This window comes from Anomaloglossus baeobatrachus, chromosome 4 (assembly GCF_048569485.1).
Source record: "Anomaloglossus baeobatrachus isolate aAnoBae1 chromosome 4, aAnoBae1.hap1, whole genome shotgun sequence".
Lineage (NCBI taxonomy): Eukaryota > Metazoa > Chordata > Amphibia > Anura > Aromobatidae > Anomaloglossus > Anomaloglossus baeobatrachus.
The window spans coordinates 622,303,287-622,325,328 of NC_134356.1; the positions used below are offsets into that span (position 1 = coordinate 622,303,287).

Consider the following 22,042-nt stretch of genomic DNA (forward strand, 5'->3'; position numbering starts at 1 on the left):
AAGAGAGGTGCACCGCCTAAGAGCGGCGGTGCGTGACACATAGATCCGGAGCGCCCGCACCAAATCCAAGGTATGCAACGCTTTCTCAAAGCGATGTACAGGGGCCGGACAAAGGGAAGGCAATGAAATGTCCTGGTTAAGGTGGAAAGGAGACACCACCTTAGGGAGAAAGTCCGGAGTCGGATGGAGAACCACCTTGTCTTGGTGAAAAACCAAAAAGGGTGACTCCGAAGAGAGCGCAGCCAAATCAGAGACTCTTCTGAGAGAAGTTATGGCCACCAGAAAGACCACTTTCTGTGAAAGTCGAAACAAAGAAACCTCCCTAAGAGGCTCAAAGGGGGGTTTCTGTAAGGCCGTGAGGACCAGATTAAGGTCCCAGGGATCCAAAGGCCGCCGGTAAGGAGGAATGATGTAAGATGCGCCCTGCATGAAGGTGCGCACCTGAGCCAGTCGGGCGATACGCCGCTGGAACAACACTGAGAGCCGAGACCTGTCCCTTGAGGGAATTGAGGGATAGTCCTAGCTGCAGACCGGACTGTAGAAAGGACAGGATGGTTGGCAAACAAAACGGCCAAGGAGCATGGCCGGAAGAGCGACACCAGGACAGGAAAATCCTCCAAGTCCTGTGGTAAATCCTGGCCGAGGAAGACTTCCGAGCCTGAGTCATAGTGGAGATGACCTCGGAAGGAATGCCTGAAGCCGTCAGGATCCAGGACTCAAGAGCCACGCTGTCAATCTGAGAGCCGCAGAATTCTGGCGGAAAAACGGACCTTGAGAGAGACGGTCTGGGCGGTCCGGGAGATGCCACGGCATTTCTACGGACAGACGGAGCAGGTCTGGGTACCAAGCTCGCCTGGGCCAGTCTGGAGCAATGATTATGACCCGACGGCCCTCCATTCTGATCTTGCGCAGGACTCTGGGCAAGAGAGCTAGAGGGGGAAACACGTAGGCCAGATGGAACTGGGACCAATCTTGAACCAGCGCGTCCGCTGCCAAGGCCTGAGGATCGTGGGAACGAGCCACGTAAACCGGGACCTTGTTGTTGTGCCGGGATGCCATTAGATCCACCTCCGGAGTGCCCCACTTGCGGCAGATTGACCGGAACACTGCCGGATGCAGGGCCCACTCGCCGCTGTCCACGGTTTGACGGCTGAGATAATCTGCCTCCCAGTTTTCTACGCCTGGGATGTGGACTACGGATATGGTGGACTTGGAGTCCTCCGTCCACTGAAGGATGCGTTGAACCTCCAACATCGCCAGGCGGCTGCGAGTCCCGCCCTGGTGATTGATGTAGGCAACTGCTGTCGCGTTGTCCGACTGGACTCGAATGTGCTTGCCCGCCAAGAGGTGGTGAAAGGCTACGAGAGCTAGGAGTACAGCCCTGATTTCCAGCACATTGATCGAGAGGGCTGATTCGGACGGAGTCCAAGTGCCCTGTGCTCGGTGGTGGAGAAATACTGCTCCCCAGCCGGAGAGACTGGCGTCCGTGGTGAGGATCACCCAGGACGGAGTCAGGAAGGAGCGTCCCTGAGACAAAGAGGGGCCGAAGCCACCACTGAAGAGAGCTCCTGGTCTGTGGCGACAGAGCCACTAGCCTGTGCAAAGAAGAGGTCCGCTTGTCCCAAAAGCGGAGAATGTCCAGCTGCAGAGGACGCAGATGGAACTGGGCAAAGGGAACCGCTTCCATTGACGCCACCATCTGACCCAGCACCTGCATGAGGTGCATGATGGAATGACGGCGGGGCTTCAACAGAGAACGCACCGCCAGATGAAGGGACTGCTGTTTGACTAAGGGCAGCTTCACAAGTGCCGGCAGAGTCTCGAATTGCATCCCTAGGTACGTAAGTTTCTGGGTCGGGGTCAGAGTGGACTTGGGCAGATTGACAAGCCACCCGAAATGAACAAGCGTGGCGAGAGTGAGCGAGACACTCCGCTGACAGTCTGCACTGGATGAAGCCTTGACTAGAAGGCCGTCCAGGTAAGGAATCACTGCCAACCCCTGGAGGTGCAGAACCGCAATTACTGCTGCCATGACCTTGGTGAATACACGGGGGGCCGTGGCTAACCCGAAGGGGAGAGCCACGAATTGGAAATGTTCCTCTCCGATTGCAAAACGTAGCCAACGCTGGTGTGAAACTGCAATTGGCACATGCAGATAGGCATCTCTGATGTCGATGGATGCTAGAAAATCTCCTTGGGTCATTGAGGCAATGACCGATCGCAGAGATTCCATGCGAAAGTGCCGCACCTGAACATGCTTGTTGAGAAGCTTGAGATCCAGGATGGGTCGGAAGGAACCGTCCTTCTTGGGGACTAGGAAGAGGTTTGAGTAGAAACCTCTGAACCGTTCCCGGGCGGGAACCGGAACAATTACTCCGTTGGCCTGCAAGGATGCCACGGCCTGCGAGAAGGCGGCGGCTTTGGAGCAGGGGGGAGTGGACAGAAAAAATCTGTTTGGCGGGCTGGAAGAAAATTCTATCCTGTAGCCGTGGGAGATGATATCCCGCACCCACTGATCGGAGACGTGTTGAAACCACACGTCGCCAAAGTGGGAGAGCCTGCCACCGACCAAGGACGTTGCTGGCGCAGCCAGATAGTCAAGAGGAGGCTGCCTTAGTGGCAGCGGCTCCTCCGATCTTCTGAGGACGCGGCGTCGCGCGCCAGCTGGGTTTTCGATCCTTGGCTGAGTTAGTGGACGAAGCTGAAGGCTTAGAGGATGACCAGTTAGAGGAACGAAAGGAACGAAACCTCGACTGGTTCCTGCCCTGGACAGGTTTCCTGGTTTTAGTTTGTGGCAAGGAAGTACTCTTCCCGCCAGTAGCTTCCTTAATAATTTCATCCAGTTGTTCACCAAACAGCCGGGACCCAGCAAAGGGGAGCCCAGCAAGGTACTTCTTGGAAGAAGCGTCTGCTTTCCATTCTCGAAGCCACAAGATCCTGCGGATTGCGAGTGAATTAGCGGAAGCCACCGCCGTGCGGTGAGAAGCCTCCAGAATGGCAGACATGGCATAGGATGAAAAAGCCGAAGCCTGGGAAGTTAAGGCAACCATTTCGGGTATAGAGTCCCTGGCGAGGGAATGTATCTCCGCCAGAGAAGCAGAGACTGCCTTAAGAGCCCACACTGCTGCAAAGGACGGGGAGAACGAGGCCCCTGCCGCCTCATATACAGATTTGGCCAGAAGGTCAACCTGGCGGTCAGTGGGATCCTTAAGTGAGGTGCCATCGGCCACAGATACAACTGTCCGGGCTGAGATTCTAGACACCGGAGGATCCACCTTTGGTGACTGAGCCCACTCCTTGACCACTTCTGGTGGAAAGGGAAAACGGTCATCAGAACTACTCATTGGGAAGCGTTTGTCAGGACAGTCCCTGGGCTTGGTCACAGTGGCCTGAAAACTGGAGTGGTTAAAAAACATACTCCTTGCTCTCTTAGGTGAGGTAAACTGGTGTTTTTCTACCAGAGAGGCTTGTTCCTCTGACACTGGTGGATTGAGGTTCAGAACGGAGTTAATGGACGCAATCAAGTCACTAACATCCGCATCACCGTCAGATAGATCAATGGGGTACATAGAGGTAGCGTCCGAGCCCACAGTAAAGGCATCCTCCTCGCCCTGCAATTCAGCTCGTGAATCAGAGCCGTGGGACGAGGAGGGAGAAGAGTCCCTGCGTCTCCGTTTAGGAGGACGGGGTCCGGGAACAGATAAAAAATCCTCTGTGAGCTCTGCAGAGCGAGTCGGAGCAGCAGAGGCGCCCTGAGAAGGGGGCTGATGCATGGTCAGCAGAGTCCGGGACAGCTGTCCCATGGAGTCGGCAAAGGACTGTGAGATAGCTTTAGAAAACGATGCTACCCAAGCCGGGGGTTCAGCCACCGGGGCTGGAGCAGCCGGAGAGACCCCTGGGGAGGCTCCAGGCTGAGGCACCACCATGTTAGAGCAGGCATCACAATGTGGATATGTGCTCGGTTCAGGCAGTATGAGCTTACATGCAGTGCATATAGAGTAAAGCCTTGCAGCCTTGCTCCTAGTGAGAGACATGCTGCTGAGGTGGAGGCTCTGCAGTAAAGAACACACTCCTTCAGAATGACCCCCAGAGAGTGTATAATAAAGTCCACAACCAGAGGTTGTGGCTTACCAGACCGCTTTTTGTGTGCCCTCCGGATTCCACAGCTCGGACCCCCAGCAGATGCAGAGCTGCAGCAGCCAGCGCCGATCAGTGTGAGAACGCTGATAAAATGGCGCCGGAGTGAGGAGGGGGGGCGGGGTTTAGTCCAGGAGCGGGAACCGGAGGGCCAAGGAGATATACAGGGGAGGGGAACATCTCCTCAGAAAGGAGTGTCCTCCCCTCTGCTGAACGGCCGGTGGGCAGCGCCGCACTGTTCCCCTGCACGACTGACATGCAGGGGCACTGAAAACGAAACTAGGCCGCATCTGAAGCCGGGGCCTAGATTTTTCCATGCGGCCGACGAGCAGGCACCCTCGGCGCGGTTCTCAGGAAAAAACCAGAGAACCGGCCAGAAATCACAGCAAAGTGAACAAAACACACTCTCCCCACAATAAATGTACAAGGGACCCCTGAATAACATCTCAATACTTAGCTTATGAGACGCAGGGCCAGGTCCCTGGGGGGTGAGCGCTCCGTCCGGCAGGAACCTGAAAGGGCTGCGGATGGAGACCGGTCTCCTGCAAGCAGTGAGAACCGTGATGGCTCCCACTTCAAGCCAGAGCCTCAGGGGATGGTGAAGTAGCGCGGCATGTGAAGGCTCCAGCCTTGTAAAATCAACCTTAACAGCACCGCCGACACAGTGGGGTGAGAAGGGACATGCCGGGAGTCCAGATTGGACCCGCTTTTCTTCCAAATCTTTGAAATCAAAAATCAAAATTCAGATGAGAATGCATGTGTGTGTGTGTGTGTGACCTCCTGAACACAAAGCATTGAACTGGTTGGATTTGTCATCCAGGGGGTGTATATGCTCGGAGGGAGGAGCTACACTTTTAGTGTAGTACTTTGTGTGTCCTCCGGAGGCAGAAGCTAAACACCCATGGTCTGGGTCTCCCATAAGGAGCGATGAAGAAAAATATATATAAAAAAGTAGGATTTTTGTGTACTCACCGTAAAATCTCTTTCTCTGAGTCTTCATTGGGGGACACAGGACCATGGGTTATGCTGCTGTCACTAGGAGGCTGACACTAAGTAAACATAAAAAAGTTAGCTCCTCCCTAGCAGCATACACCCCGAGCCGGAGGCGGGCTCAGATCAGTTGGTGCACAAGCAGTAGGAGGAGTACCAGAATCACCATACATAAACACAAGTTGTAACTAAAACAATGCAGCCGTGCAAACAAGAGGTCTATGAACATAAGACCACTGAAAAAATAGCAGGCAAATGCAATTGAATCAACCAAAAAACCAAGCAGGGTGGGTGCTGTGTCCCCCAATGAAGACTCAGAGAAAGAGATTTTACGGTGAGTACACAAAAATCCTACTTTCTCTATCGTTTCATTGGGGGACACAGGACCATGGGACGTCCAAAAGCAGTCCCTGGGTGGGAATACCGAAAAACCCGCAGAGGCAGACAACAACAACCTCCCTCGGCGGGCTTGCACTATAATTGAATGCTGCCACCCTATTACAGGTGCGCAACTGCTGCCTGCAAGACCTTTCTCCCAAAAATAGCATCTGCCGATGCTTGGGTGTGAACGTGGTAGAACCTAGTAAAGGTGTGCAGGCTAGACCAGGTGGCGGCCTTGCAGACCTGGTCGGCCGACGCCTGATGCCTAATCGCCCAAGAGGCGCCCACTGCGCGGGTAGAGTGCGCCTTTACCCCCCGCGGCGGAGACTTGTCCCGAATCCGGTAGGCCTCTGATATGGCGGAACGGATCCATCTGGCAATTGTGGCCTTGGATGCCGATTCACCCTTCTTGGGACCAGAAGGGAGAACAAACAGACCATCTGACTTACGGAACGGCGCGGTCCTGGAGACATAAATTCTAAGTGCACGCACTAGGTCCAGGGTGTGCAAGGACCTCTCCAAGCTGTGAGAGGGGCCAGGACAGAAGGATGGAAGGATGATTTCCTCGTTAAGATGGAACGGGGAGACCACCTTTGGGAGAAAAGCGGGATCTGGCCGGAGAACCGCTTTGTCCTGGTGAAAAATCAAAAAGGGGGAACGACAAGAGAGAGCTGCCAGCTCTGACGTCCTGCGAATAGAAGTGATGGCAACAAGAAACACCACCTTCCAAGACAGGTGAGACAGGGAAGGTTCTCGCAAGGGCTCGAATGGGGAGCCCTGAAGTGACCCTAGGACTAGATTAAGGTCCCACGGTTCTAGAGGCCGACGGTACGGCGGTGCCAGGTGGGCTACTCCCTGGATGAAGGTCTTAACCTGTGAACGAGCGGCCAGTGGCTTCTGAAACAGGATTGATAACGCCGATATCTGGCCCTTTAGTGTTGCGAGCGAGAGACCCGCATCTAGGCCTGACTGCAAGAATGCCAACAGGGAAGGAAGGGAGAAGGCGAGAGGAGAAGAAATATTCTGCTCTTCACACCACCTGAAGAAAACTTTCCACGTGCGGTGGTAAATCTTTGATGAAGATGGCTTCCTGGCCCTAATCATTGTCTGAATCACTCTTGAGGAAAAACCAGCCTTAGCTAGAACCCAGGATTCAATGGCCAGGCCGTCAAATTTAGGACCTGTGAGTTCTGATGGAAGAGAGGCCCCTGCTGCAGGAGATCTGGACGGTCTGGAAGGCGCCACGGAGCGTCTGCGAGGAGCTGAGTTAGTTCCGCGAACCATGCTCGCCTGGGCCAGTCCGGAGCCACTAGGATGACCGGTATCCCTTCCGCCTTGATCTTCTTGAGGACCCTCGGAATTAGAGGGAGCGGAGGGAAGATGTACGGGAGACTGAACTGGCTCCATGACAGGGTGAGGGCGTCGACTCCTAAAGCCAAGCGGTCGCGGCACCGCGCTACAAAGTGCGGAACTTGACGGTTGAACCGGGAGGCCATTAGGTCCACGTCCGGAACTCCCCATCTGTCGCAGATCTGGTTGAAGACTTCCCGGTTGAGGGACCATTCTCCGGAGGCGAGGCCTTCCCTGCTGAGGAAGTCCGCCGCCCAATTGTCCACGCCTGGGATGTGTACCGCTGAGATCAGGGAGTGATGACACTCGGCCCAGTGCAATATCTTCTTGACTTCTCGCATCGCCCCGACACTTCTTGTGCCGCCTTGGTGGTTGATGTACGCCACCGCCGTCGCATTGTCCGACTGGATCCTGACCGGGCAACCCTGTACTAGGTGCCGAAACTGCTGCAAGGCTAGCCGGATGGCTCTTATCTCCAAAATGTTGATCTGGAGACAACTCTCTCTCGGTGACCATCGGCCCTGCGCTGTGTGATGTCGAAACACTGCTCCCCAGCCCTGGAGACTGGCGTCGGTGGTCACTATCTTCCAGTGGAGCGGGAGGAAAGACCTCCCTGATGCGAGGTTGCGCTGATTGAGCCACCAACGGAGGGAGTTGCGGGTCTCCGGCGAAAGATGAAACCTGCGGTCCAGAGAAAAGGGAGATCTGTCCCACTTCTTCAGCAAGGCCAGCTGGAGTGGCCGGAGATGGAACTGTGCAAAGGGTACCGCTTCCATCGCCGCCACCATACGACCGAGGACTCGCATGCCGAACCTGATGGACACTTGGCGCTGACGCCGAAGAGCGCGGAGTCCTCGTTGTAGGGAGGAGATCTTCTCCTGTGTGAGGAAAACTCGCCCTTGGATGGTATCGAATACCATGCCTAAAAAGGTGATCCGACGGGCCGGGATCAGAGAGGACTTCTTCCGATTTATCAGCCACCCTAACCGTGAAAGGGTGTCGATCGTGACCTGAACCCCGAGACGACAGTCCTCGAAAGAAGAGCCCTTTATCAACATATCGTCCAAGTACGGGATGACCATGACACCCCTGGCATGCAAAACGGACATGGCAGCAGCCATGATCTTCGTAAAGACCCTGGGTGCGGATGCGAGGCCGAAGGGAAGAGCTGTGAACTGGAAGTGATCTTCCGCTATCGCAAAACGGAGGAACTGTTGGTGAGAGGTGGCTATCGGGACGTGAAGATAGGCGTCTTGAATATCCAGCGATGCCAGGAATTCGCCTACCTCCATGGACGCGATGACGGACCGGAGTGACTCCATTCGAAACGGCCGAGGTCTCACCGACCTGTTCAGAAGCTTTAGGTCGAGGACGGGACGGACAGAGCCGTCCTTTTTGGGGACCACGAAAAGGTTGGAATAGAACCCCTTGAAACGCTCTGCGGGAGGGACTGGTACCACGACTCCGGTTCGGAGGAGGGAGTCTATGGAGTGAAAGAACGCGCGAGCCCGCGCGGTAGACTCGGGAGGGCGAGATAGGAAAAAACGTCTCGGTGGCTTTGCCTCGAATTCTATTTTGTAGCCTGATGTGATGATCTCTCTGACCCAGGCATCGGCGGTCAGGGGGATCCACACATGCTGAAAACGAGACAGGCGCCCTCCCACAAGTCTGGCGCTGTTGCGCGCCGACCGCGAGTCACTTGGAGGAACGACGGCGGTAACCAGAAGAGGATCTCGTGGACTGGCGGGGGCGTGAACGCCAGGCGGGATTGGTCTTGAATGACGGGGTCTTCCTGTCTCTCGGAGGAGAGCGGCTTTTCCGCGGCTGGGGATTGGAGCTGAAGCTGCGAAAGGACCGGAAACGAGCGGTGGAGCGCCGATTCTGGAAGCGCTTGGGGCGCAATTGGGGGAGAGATGTACTCTTTCCTCCCGTTGCATCGGAGATCAGCTGGTCCAGCCTATCTCCGAAGAGACGCTCCCCTAGGAAGGGCAGGGAAGTTAGTGACTTCTTAGAGGCCGCATCCGCGTTCCAGGAGCGGAGCCAAAGGGCTCGACGGATGGCCACATTGTTGCTGGCGGCCTGGGTCGCGCAACTTGCAGACGCCAGGGCTGCATTGAGCAAGTACTCACCCGCGAGGGAAATCTGCGAGGCGATGGGAACCAGGTCCGGATTGGTAGGAATGGCGCGGAGACCGCCGCGTAGCGTGTCCGCCCAGGACATCAGGGCCTTCGCCACCCAAACCGAGGCGAAGGCCGGAGAGAGGGATGAGCCCGCTGCCTCGAAGGCGGAACGGGCCAACCTGTCAATAGTACGGTCCGTAGGATCTTTGAGAGACGTACCGTTAGTGAGTGGAAGGACTGTGTGAGAAGACAGGCGGGAGACTGGGGGGTCAACCACAGGGGAACCTGCCCAATCCTTTCGAAGACCCTCAGGAAAGGGATAATGCAAATCGATGGACTTACCGCTGGTAAATACCCTGTCCGGCTGTTGCCTGTGGCTGCGCAGTAACTCAGCGAATTCTGGATGTCCGCTGAATGTGTTCTGGGCCCGCTTCACCCGCTTAAAGGAGACCTGGGTGCTCTGGGAGGAGACTGGGTCCACCTGTACCTTCAAGGTCTGGTTTACTGCTTCTATCAGGCTATTTACCATGTGCCGAATATCGGCCGCCTGCTCTGAGTCCTGTAGGGGTACCGCATCGGAATCATCCTCGGAGCAGTCAGAAGCCTCCCTGGAGGACTGACGGTCTGGACCTGGGGATGAAGGTGAAACCTGGGAAGAGTCTGAGGACGAGACCCGGCGGGTCCGTTTCTGAGCAGCAGAGGAGGACCCTGCAACGGGGCTCACCTGCTCCGGGGGCAATTGCGCCGGGTCTGCGGGAATCTGGGCGAGCGTCGGCAGCAGGCGTAGAGCTTGCGCGATGGTCCGAGAAGCCTCAGAGAGGGAATCTACGGACTGGGACAGGGACGCTAGCCAGTCGGGGGGGGGCGGGACGCAGGGCCCTGCAGCATATGGCGCTGTGGCGTCTGCGGTATCAGAAGCGTCGGCCGCGGAGTCCTGCGGAGGCTGCGCGTCTGTAGAACAGACGGAGCATAGTGGGGCGTCCTGACCCTGGGAAAATTTGGAGCTGCAGGAGGAGCATGCAAAAAATAGTGCAAAGGGGGCCTGCTTGGATTGGGTGGGCTTAGCCTTAGGCATGGTGCACACAGGTACTCTCCCTGGTGGCTGCTAGGAAGGAGACAGGAGAGGGTTAACTCGTCCCTAAACTCAGAGAATGCTACCTAGTGAGGGCTACTCCTTAGGAGCAGAGCTTACCCAGGTCCTGCGTGCTGCCCACCAGTCCAGAAGTGGAGTCCAGGAATGAGCTGGCCAGAAAACTCAGAACGCCGGCGTGCTGCAGCCTCAGGGGACCAGAGGCAGGCTAAAATGGAGAGGGGACGCTGGAGGAGGCTGGGGGAGGAGCAGGATTCCGGCGCGAAAAGTCTGGAGGATTCACAGCCCCCACCATCTGCCAGGAGGCAGAGCAGTGGGAGGTACAGAGGGAGACGACCGGCGGCCAATAGCATGCAGCGGGGGCGTGGCTAGGACGCAGGAGCGACTAGGCCGAAGCCGGGGACTAAATTTATGGAGGGGGCCGGGGGAAAGAGCAGGGAAGTCGGATCCTACCTGCAATCGGCGGCGCCGGCTCAGCGATGGATGCGGTGCAGGCAGAGCTCCCTGGCCCTGCCTGTGAACAGCGCTGCTCGTCCAGGAAGGCTCCGGGGGAGAGCGTGCTGAAGGCAGGGTAGTAGGCATCATGATGGGGGTAGACAGCCCCCTATCAGGAGAAGGCAGCGTGACAGGGCCCCATCTATCACAAACGCTGCTGAGGTTCCATCCCTGCTGTATTCCCCTGTACGCCCTTTGGGGTGATACCTCAGGGCGAATCAGGGGTGCCCACAAAACAACCTGCCCACACGCGCACCCCCGGGAGTGGTACCACGGGGACGGGCGGGGGAGAGGGCTCCGAAGTCTCAAGCCCCTGCGACCCTGGGGAGCGGTACCCACGGGGCTGCGGAGAATGAGTGAAGCGAATACCTGCAGAGAAGAAGACGACAGGTATGAGAGCGATGAGCGGCGCCGAAATAAAATAAAAAAGCGCAAAAACATACATGGCTGAGGGGGGCCGAGACGGCCCACATCAGCCTCCTACGACACTAAGCTAAAAACTGATCTGAGCCCGCCTCCGGCTCGGGGTGTATGCTGCTAGGGAGGAGCTAACTTTTTTATGTTTACTTAGTGTCAGCCTCCTAGTGACAGCAGCATAACCCATGGTCCTGTGTCCCCCAATGAAACGATAGAGAAAATGTATATGTATATGTATATGTATATATATATATATATATATAAAAATATATATATATATATATATATATATATATATATATATATATATATATATATATATATAAAAATATATATATATATATATATATATATATATATATATATATATATATATATATATATATATATATATATATATATATATATATATATATATATATATATATATATATATATATATATATATATATATACACATATATATATACACACACACACACACACACACACACACACGTATATATCTATCTATCCCTCTATCTATCTATATATATACACCATCATGTTAGAGTTGACGTCTAGAAACCCTTCTCTACGTCTGTATGAAGAGCAGCAATGTCTTCACTTCACTTACAATCTGGGCTGTGTTTTGCTGACACATGCACATCACTCAGGGGTTTTTGTTTTTTTTTACCCTCTTACCAGATCAGGATGTGGCAGCTTCTTGGTGAATATCCTCATGGATCCCTGGAATACGTCTGTCACAATGGCTGCGGAAATTACAAATATACAGAAGTAAATTAACAATGTAAATTTAATACATCATTGTATTCTAGACAGAATTGTCTTTCCTCCTCCTCACTCTACCACACCACCTGACCTATCCATCAAAGTCAGTGGCTGCTCACTCTCTTTAGTCCCGCGTGTTCGCTGCTCGGGGGTGACCCTCGACTCTGCTCTCTCCTTCAAGCCACACATCCAAGCCCTCTTCACCTCCTACCGCCTCTAACTCAAATATATTTCCTGGATTCCCATGAAGCTGCGAAAACCCTAGTGCATGCCCTCATCTCCCGCCTGGACTACTGCAACCCCCTGCTCTGTGGCCTCCCTTTTAACAGTCTCATACCACTACAATTCATTCTAAACTATGCCGCCCCGCTAATCCACCTGTCCCCCCGCTACTCCCCGACCTCTCCGCTCTGCTAATCCCTTCACTGGCTTCCCATTGCCCAACGACAAAACCCTAATAATGACCTACAAAGCCATCCACAACCTGTCTCCTCCATACATATGTCACCTATTCTCCCAGTACTTACCTGCACGTAACCTCAGATCCTCAGAAGACCTCCTTCTCTACTCCCCTCTCATCTCCTCTTCCAACAATCGCATCCAAGATTTCTCCCGTGCCTCCCCCATACTCTGGAACGCTCTACCTCAGCATATCAGACTCTCACCTACCATAGAAACCTTCAAAAGGAACCTGAAGACCCATCTCTTCCACCAAGCCTACAACCTACAATAACCCTCAGTCCTCTATAGCACCACACGAAAATTTCTACCCTCACCAACTGTATCCTCACCCATCCATTGTAGACTGTGAGCCCTCGCGGGCAGGGACCTCCCTCCTCCTGTTTCCTCACCCATCCCTTGTAGACTGTGAGCCCTCGCGGGCAGGGACCTCTCTCCTCCCGTTTCCTCACCCATCCCTTGTAGACTGTGAGCCCTCGCGGGCAGGGACCTCTCTCCTCCCCCATCCCTTGTAGACTGTGAGCCCTTGCGGGCAGGGACCTCTCTCCTCCCGTTTCCTCACCCATCCCTTGTAGACTGTGAGCCCTCGCGGGCAGGGACCTCTCTCCTCCCGTCTCCTCACCCATCCCTTGTAGACGGAGCCCTCACGGGCAGGGACATCTATCCTCCTGTACCTGTCTGTGTCTTGTACTGTTTATGATTATTGTACTTGTACCTATTATGTATACCATTTTCATATGTGTAGCGCCATGGAATAAATAAGCTGTAAGACACCAGAAAATCATGGCTTCTTTCTTCTAATGTATATGGCTTTGTCTCAGGACTCATGAAAATGGGAATGCCCCTTTAAATAAGTGGTTATTGTCATATAGAGCTTGTGAATAGAAGTCAGTTGGCAATTTACGGTTTGTTAAAATTGTCCGCCATTATCGAGATATTAAACACGTTTGTTTACATCTAGTTGCCTTGAACCCGACCACTGCTGCTAGTCAGCAGAGCATGCGCAGCGCTTACAAACTCTTTTATGAGCATGTAAGTAGCATTTTGAAGCTTCTCAGGAACCAGTTAGCTCCTAATCCCAGCCAGCGTAGGCATAGCGCTTACAAGCTAGACGGCTGCTGTGGTCTGTCTCCTAGGCAACAAGCTATAAACAAAAGAAAAGTGTTATTAGCTTAAGAACGGCAAGAAATTCTGACGAGCCGTAAATTGCAAAAGGGCTTATTTTGACGAGAAGATGCAAGTGATATTATAATAAATCCCTATGGTTTCCGTACCCATTCCTTGTAGACTGTGATGCCTCATGAGCAGGGTCTTTTCCCCTTTAAAAGCCACAATTCGCATTGATGCGACTTTGCATTGCCCAGGTTTTGTGGCAGCACCCGTGTGACATGTATTGGGGCGCCCGTCCTCCGTTCATGGCTAGCATATCTGCCATAGGACATCAACCACATAAAAGTAATTGTTTGTGTATCTGAGATAAAGAGGAAAATGTCCTTCTCTATTCAATCGGCCATTTGTAAAATAACCTGCAGCCTGAAGGGCCGCGAAGTGTGGAAAAAGCGTCTGCGTCTCGCTGGGCAGGGAATGGATGTCAGCATGAGGCCTCCTGACCAGCGTCCTGATCACCGGGGTAATATGAATGTGCGGGGCGGTGATGGTGGACGCCAGCGTGATCCGAGACACCACAGTGGGAGAGTCACAGAGCCGGACCATCCTGCCATCAGCACTTATGATTTGTAGTAAGTGTCCGCCATCATGCAGCTCATAAAATACCATTTTGGAAAATGAGGGACATACATTTCTGCCATGTTTTATGAAAAAATATTTTGTTATAGAAAATCACTTAAAGAGACAGTACACCAATAAATCAATATGAGGTTTCATCCTGGAGTCTCCTTCACCAAAATTACAAGATCAGGTGTCAGACAGCGGTTGTCAAGAAACATGATACTTGCACAATACCAGGACATGTGGTGAAGAAGCAGCACATACGACAGACCCCTACAGATCACCAGATATAGCCATTATCATTTTTTTTCTGCTTTTCATAAAACAAGAACTTTTAGGTTTATTAAAGGGAACCTGTTATATCCAGAGAAGCCATTACCTCCACATATGGGGTTAATCTACAGGTATATAGTGTTAAAAAAAACTGCATGCCTTACTGAAGTAGTGGCTACCAGGAAGAAAAAGTTTTTTCCAACCTGCAGCTACCACTGATCAAGGCGGTCATCCTTCACTATACAGCGAGTGCGCTGTAATCACTCCCCAGCATATTGATTGACAGCCGGATCTACACACACGCTGTCAGTGTGCCTGGAGGAGATCACAGCAGCGCACTGTATAGAGAGCGATGACTAACCGTTCCCTACCCGCCCCAATGACTGGAAGTGAGCGGATGCAGGGAGAATGTAACTCAATTTTCTCCCTGTAGGCACTGTTCAAAATATTATATATTATATATATATATATAATATATATATAAAAAAGAGAATTTTGTTTACTTACTGTAAAATTCTTTTTCTTATAGTTCCGTATTGAGAGACCCAGACCATGGGTGTTTAGCTTCTACCTCCGGAGGACACACAAAGTACTACACTTAAAAGTGTAGCTCCTCCCCCTGAGCTTATACACCCCCTGGTGAGCAGACCCAGCCAGTTTAGTGCAAAAGCTGAAGGAGAATAGCCACCCACAAGTAGAACAGAGCAAAAGCCGGAACAACCGGAGACTCTGTACACGACAACAGCCGGTGATAACACGCGGAACAAGAAAATTGCCAACAGGCAACAGGGAGGGTGCTGGGTCTCCCAATACGGAACTATAAGAAAAAGAATTTACGGTAAGTAAACAAAATTCTCTTTTTCTTTACCATTCCTTTGGGAGACCCAGACCATGGGACGTTCCAAAGCAGTCCCTGGGTGGGAAATAAACCGAAAAAAGGCAAGAAGTAGGCAAAACCTAACTTCACAAATGGGCGACAGCCGCCTGAAGGATGCGTCTGCCCAAGCTCGCATCTGCCGAAGCATGAGCATGCACTTGGTAGTGCTTTGAAAAAGGTATGCAGGCTAGTCCAAGTGGCAGCCTGACAGACTTGTTGAGCCGTAGCCTGGTGCCTGAAAGCCCAAGAGGCACCAACAGCTCTGGTTGAATGTGCCTTGATCCCCGGCGGGGGAGGCACCTGAGAACTCTGGTAGGCGTCCGAAATGGTCGATCTAATCCAACGGGCTAAGGTCGGCTTAGAAGCAGAAAGGCCCTTGCGCCGACCTGTGGTTAGCACAAAAAGAGAAGTACACCGCCTAAGAGCAGCGGTGCGAGACACATAGATCCGGAGCGCACGCACCAGATCCAGAGTATGCAACGCTTTTTCAAAGCGATGAACCGGAGCCGGACAAAAGGAAGGTAGGGTAATGTCCTGGTTAAGGTGGAAAGGAGAGACCACCTTAGGAAGAAAATACGGAGTCGGACGGAGAACCACCTTGTCTTGATGAAAAACTAAAAAAGGCGACTCCGAAGAGAGCGCGGCCAAATCAGAGACTGTCCTGAGGGAAGTTATGGCCACCAGAAAAAACACTTTCTGTGAAAGACGATGCAAAGAGACCTCCCTAAGAGGCTCAAAAGGGGGTTTCTGCAAAACCGTGAGAACTAAATTAAGGTCCCAGGGATCCAAGGGCCGCCGGTAAGGCGGAATGATGTGAGACGCGCCTTGCATGAAGGTGCGGACCTGAGCCAGCTGAGCGAGACGCCGCTGGAACAGAACTGACAGAGCTGAGACTTGTCCCTTGAGAGAGATGAGGGACAGTCCTAGCTGCAGACCGGACTGTAGAAAAGACAGAAGGGTCGGCAAGGAGAATGGCCAAGGGGGATGGTCGGTAGAGCGACACCAGGACAGGAAAATTTTCCAAGTCCTGTGATAGATCTTAGCAGAGGAAGACTTACGGGCCCGAGTCATAGTGGAGATGACTTCAGGAGGAATACCAGAGGCCGTCAAAATCCAGGACTCAAGAGCCACGCCGTCAATTTGAGAGCCGCAGAATTCGGGCGGAGAAACGGACCTTGTGAGAGTAGGTCTGGACGGTCTGGGAGATGCCACGGCATCTCTACGGACAGATGGAGCAGGTCTGGATACCAAGCTCGCCTGGGCCAGTCCGGTGCAATGAGGATGACTCGACAGCCCTCCATTCTGATCTTGCGCAGAACTCTGGGCAAGAGAGCTAGAGGGGGAAACACGTAGGACAGACGAAACTGGGACCAGTCTTGAACCAGTGCGTCCACGGCGAATGCCTGAGGGTCGTGGGAGCGAGCCACGTAAACGGGAACCTTGTTGTTGTGACGGGATGCCATTAGGTCCACGTCCGGAGTGCCCCATTTGCGGCAGATTGACTGAAAACACTGCCGGGTGCAGGGACCACTTGCCACCGTCCACGGTTTGACGGCTGAGATAATCTGCCTCCCAGTTTTCCACGCCTGGGATGTGGACTGCGGATATGGTGGACTTTGAGTCCTCCACCCATTGAAGGATGCGTTGTACTTCCAACATCACCAGGCGGCTGCGTGTCCCGCCTTGGTGATTGATGTAGGCAACCGCTGTCGCGTTGTCTGACTGGACTCGAATGTGCCTGCCCGCCAACAGGTGGTGAAAAGCTAGGAGAGCTAGAAGCACGGCTCTGGTTTCCAGCACATTGATTGAAAGGGCTGACTCGGACGGAGTCCAAGTGCCCTGCGCTCTGTGGTGGAGATATACCGCTCCCCAGCCGGATAGACTGGCATCCGTGGTGAGAATCACCCAGGACGGGGCCAGGAAGGAGCGCCCCTGGGACAGGGAGAGAGAGCCACCACTGAAGAGAGCTCCTGGTTTGTGGCGACAGAGCCACTAACCTCTGTAAGGAGGAAGGCCGCTTGTCCCAACAGCGGAGAATGTCCAGCTGCAGGGGGCGCAGATGGAACTGGGCAAAGGGAACAGCCTCCATGGACGCCACCATTTGACCCAGCACCTGCATCAGACGCCTGAGGGTATAACGGCGGGGCCTCAGCAGAGAGCGCACCGCTAGCTGGAGGGACTGCTGTTTGACTAAGGGCAACTTCACAAGTGCCGTCAAGGTCTCGAACTGCATCCCTAGGTACGTGAGAGTCTGGGTCGGAGTCAGAGTGGATTTGGGCAGATTGACCAGCCACCCGAATTGAGCTACAGTGGAGAGAGTGAGCGAGACACTCCGCTGACAGTCTGCGCTGGATGAAGCCTTGACTAGAAGGTCGTCCAGGTAAGGAATCACTGCCAACCCCTGGAGGTGCAGAACTGCAATCACTGCTGCCATGACCTTGGTGAATACCCGAGGGGCCGTGGCCAACCCGAAGGGGAGAGCCACGAATTGGAAGTGATCTTCTCCTACTGCAAAACGTAGCCAACGCTGGTGTGACACTGCAATTGGCACATGCAGATAGGCATCTCTGATGTCGATGGATGCCAGGAAATCCCCTTGGGACATAGAGGCAATGACTGATCGCAGAGACTCCATGCGAAAGCGCCGCACCTGAACATGCTTGTTGAGAAGCTTCAGATCCAGGATGGGCCGGAAGGTACCGTCCTTTTTGGGAACTAGGAAGAGATTTGAGTAGAAACCTCTGAACCGTTCCTGGGCGGGAACCGGTACAATTACTCCATTGGCCTGTAAGGTTGCCACAGCCTGTGAGAAGGCGGCGGCCTTGGAGCAGGGGGGAGTTGAGAGAAAAAAAGGGAATTTTGTTTACTTACCGTAAATTCCTTTTCTTCTAGCTCCTATTGGGAGACCCAGACAATTGGGTGTATAGCGCTTCTGCCTCTGGAGGCCACACAAAGTATTACACTTTAAAAAGTGTAACCCCTCCCCTCTGCCTATACACCCTCCCGTGGACCACGGGCTCCTCAGTTTTGGTGCAAAAGCAGGAAGGAGAAAACTTATAAATTGGTCTAGGGTAAATTCAATCCGAAGGATGTTCGGAGAACTGAAGACCATGAACCATAAGAACAATTCAACATGAACAACATGTGTACACAAAAGAACAACCAGCCCAAAGGGCACAGGGGCGGGTGCTGGGTCTCCCAATAGGAGCTAGAAGAAAGAAGGATTTTTGTGTACTCACCGTAAAATCTCTTTCTCTGAGTCTTCATTGGGGGACACAGGACCATGGGTTATGCTGCTGTCACTAGGAGGCTGACACTAAGTAAACAGAAAAAGTTAGCTCCTCCCCAGCAGTATAACCACTGAGCCGGAGGCGGGCTCAATCAGTTTAGTGCACAAGCAGTAGGAGGAGAACCAAACAATCCTGAATAAAACAAGGTAAGAAACTATGACGATCATTCATGTGACCAGTGACCTGGGAAAACAGGCACTGGGGCAACAGGCATGTCCTATATAACAAAAAACACAAGCAGGGTGGGTGCTGTGTCCCCCAATGAAGACTCAGAGAAAGAGATTTTACGGTGAGTACACAAAAATCCTTCTATCGTTTCATTGGGGGACACAGGACCATGGGACGTCCAAAAGCAGTCCCTGGGTGGGAAGAAAAACCATCACCGGAGTGGGCTTGACCCAGACCTACAAGCGCCTAATGTTGCAACAGGTGTGCCAATGCCACCCGCAAACCCTACGCCAAGACTGGCCTCTGCCAAGCTCGGGTGTGAACCTGGTAGAAAATAGTCAAGGTATGCCAGCTAGAGCGGGTGGCGGACCAGGGGACCTGGTCGATCTACGACTGGAGTCCAATCTTTCAAGGGTGCCCCCTTGCCCGGTAGACCGCGGCGGAAGTCCGTCCTTCATGCGATAGTCTACACCTATGGAGGAAAAGCTCCATGTGAAATTCTGGCCCTTGGCGCCGGCACACGCTTCTTGGGCAAGGGTGAAAGAATGTATTGACGACCGGCGTAACCGAAAGATGGTGTCCTGCAGACACGAAAAACTGAGGGCTCGCACTAGCCCTGGAACGAACTATGCCCCTTTGTGGCTGGGAGAGGAGCCTAGAGCCGAAAGACCGAAACCCAAAGTCCTCTGCTGGAAGGAACAGCGAGGTGTCTTGGACAGAAACAAAAGGTTCTGGCTGGAGCCCCCCCTTGTCCTGTTGGCGGAGCCGGAAAATGGGGAAAAAACGACGAGAGGGCTGACCGCCCTGATGCCGTCTGTAACAACCCGATGGCCATGAGGAGCCCACCTATCAAAACAGGTGGTAGCAGGGAAAAAAGGGGAACCTTGAGCGAACCCATCACTGGATTCAGGTCCCACATTTCTAGTGAACGATGAAATAAAATCTTCAAGGAAACTTGATTCCCGGCCCTCTTCAATATCTGCCATCATCTTGCCCACCGTCCTGACGAGCCAGCATCCGGGATCCCCTGATGAGGCTATGTAACTTGGGACTTCTGAGCCCTGGTAGAATAGAGGGGCCCCGACACGGAAGAATTTTGCGGTCTGGAAGGGGCCACGGGGCATTTGCGAGGAGATGAGTAAAATATGTGAAACTATGCTCGCCTGGGTCACTCCCGATCTATCGCTTGCCTTGGTCCATCTTGAGAACCCTTGAGATCATAGGAAGCCGCGGGCAGATGCACGAGAGCCTGAACAGGCTACACGACCGGACTAGGGCGTCGACATCTAGTCCGGAGCAGGTGCATACTCTAAGCACCCTTGACTGAGACTTGGATCGGAAGGCCAAAAATGGTCCACGACCAGAGGTCTTCCTTCGCCAGCGATCTGGCTGGTGATTTCCGCGTTGGAGCCCTTTACCTACGGGAGGTCCATCCTACCGCGGACATCGGCCGTCCAAACGTCCCCGCTAGGGATGTGCTGCCGAGATTAGCGAGTGAAGGGACCCGTCCCAGAGCAAGATCTTCTTGGCCTCTTCCCTTGCCATGACACTCACTGCATCTTCCTGGTGGATGATGTAATCACCGCTGTGGCATGGTCCGACTGGAACCTGGCTGGGTCACCGCGACCTAGAGAAGAAATTGTAACTGGGCTAACCAGCTGCCTCTGAAGTCCGGAATGTTGAAGGAGAGACGACGCTCTAGGAGTGTCCCTCGGGACCCTGCCGAGGAATGGTGGGATAGCATACCCTAGCACGGGAGGCTGGTGACGGTTGATAATAAGCTCCAGGGGAGGAAAGGAAGCTTTCCAGGGATGGTTGCGAAGACTGGTCCGCTAGGAGGGGATTGACGGGTCACCCGCGAAGACGGAACCTTCCTGTCTCCGTTCCTCAGCGTGCTCCATTGGAGAGTCCGGGATGAAATCTGGTATGTGCACCGTCGCTACCACCGCCACAGGCTGTGAAGGAGCCAAAAAACCGAAGGGAAGAAACGGGCACGGGAGGCAAAAAGCACGTGGGGTTCTGTGTCAGGAGACCGCAGCCATGCCAGGCGGAGATGGCTGTTGTAGGGATAAAGGCTTTCAGACGGGTTTGCGTGAGGGAACGAAACCTGGTGCATCAGGGCCGATGCCGGGAAGGGGATATACCCTTCTCTTACGTAGCCTAGGGGGGAGAGTAGCCTACCCTGACGTAGCCTAGGGATAAACTAGACTCGACCTATCTCCGAAAGGGCGTTCCCGAAAGTCGGAAAAAAAGTCAGGGACTTCCGAGATGTCGAATCTGCGTTCCTGATCCCGAGTCAGAGGTCTCGATGGTGGGAACACTGATGCTAGAGGTTCAGGCCGGGTAGTGGGCAGACATCAGCTTTGTGAAAAGAGGGTACTCACTCAAGAGGAGACCCAGCTCTGGGTCGGCATAGGTGAGACGTGGACCGCTGCGTATGGTGTCCGGGAAATCCCTGCGGAGCGGCACGATAGTGACGAGAAGCCCGGAGGAACCCAGGCGGGTCGCATAAAGGGTAGCGTGCCGCTTCCTTTCTGAGCCCCCTTCGAGAAGGGGCAAGACAAATAAACGGACTTACCACTGGGAAAAATCACGTCCGGGGATTATCCATGATCACGTAGTCACCGTGCCAACTGGCTGTCCACTGAAAACAACCGTAGTGGCCCCCACCTTGCTTCCTGCAAAGAGGCATGCCCCCTTTCTCCAGAGCCCTTTGGGGGGATGAAATGACAATAACACGACTTACCACTGGTAAACGCCGTGTCTGGTTGCCGTCTGTGATCATTAGCGACTCCAGTATAGTGTGCCCCTTCTCTTCCGAAATCGCCTTGGAGAAGGGAAAAAAGACAATGACAAGACTTACTGCTGGTCAACTCCGTGTCCGGTAGCTGTCTGTGAGCCCGTGGTAACTCAGCGAGCTCTGGATGCCGTCTGATCACATCAGGGACTGCTTCAAATGTCTTAAGGGAGACCTGCATGCACGGAGAGAAGAGGGCTGTCCGCAGCCTTACGGCTTGACTCACCATTTTTAGCAGGCTATTCGTCATGCGCCAAGACATCTAGGTCCTGCTCGGAATCCAGCAGAGGTGGAAGCCTGGGCCATCACCCGAGATGTCGGAAGACTGCCAGAGGAAGGTCAGTCTGGACCTGGGGGATACGTGGAAACTGGGGAGCCACAAGGACGAGACCTGGTCCACTTCCAGCATAGAAGAAAAAAGACCCTGGTACGGGACTCCCCTCCCCGAGGGGATTGCGCCAGTCCTATGGATGGTATGACCGAACATCGGCCGTAGACGCGGCGCATGCGCACGAACCCGAGGGACGTAGCGAGGGGAGTTGTGGCCTGAGACAGGGCGTTAGAAGCCGGCAGGGGTCAAAGCAATCTGACATCTTCTTGAAACTAACTCACAAAAGGGGGGACCGAGTCTTGGGCTTACCAGCCCAAAATCACTAAAAAGTCGAGCTGGAAAAACGCCATGTACTAAAAAACGTGAAA

At 53.5% G+C, this 22,042-nt stretch overlaps 1 protein-coding gene across 1 annotated transcript in view; it reads right to left on the reverse strand.

The window, feature by feature from the left end:
* The window catches only part of USP39 (ubiquitin specific peptidase 39), a 116,439-nt gene that overhangs the window by 41,386 nt on the left and 53,011 nt on the right, over positions 1 to 22,042 (reverse strand). The window contains exon 8 of the mRNA XM_075346301.1: positions 11,665 to 11,732. Coding sequence (XP_075202416.1) covers positions 11,665 to 11,732 — 68 coding nt within the window. The remainder of the gene's footprint in view (positions 1 to 11,664; positions 11,733 to 22,042) is intronic.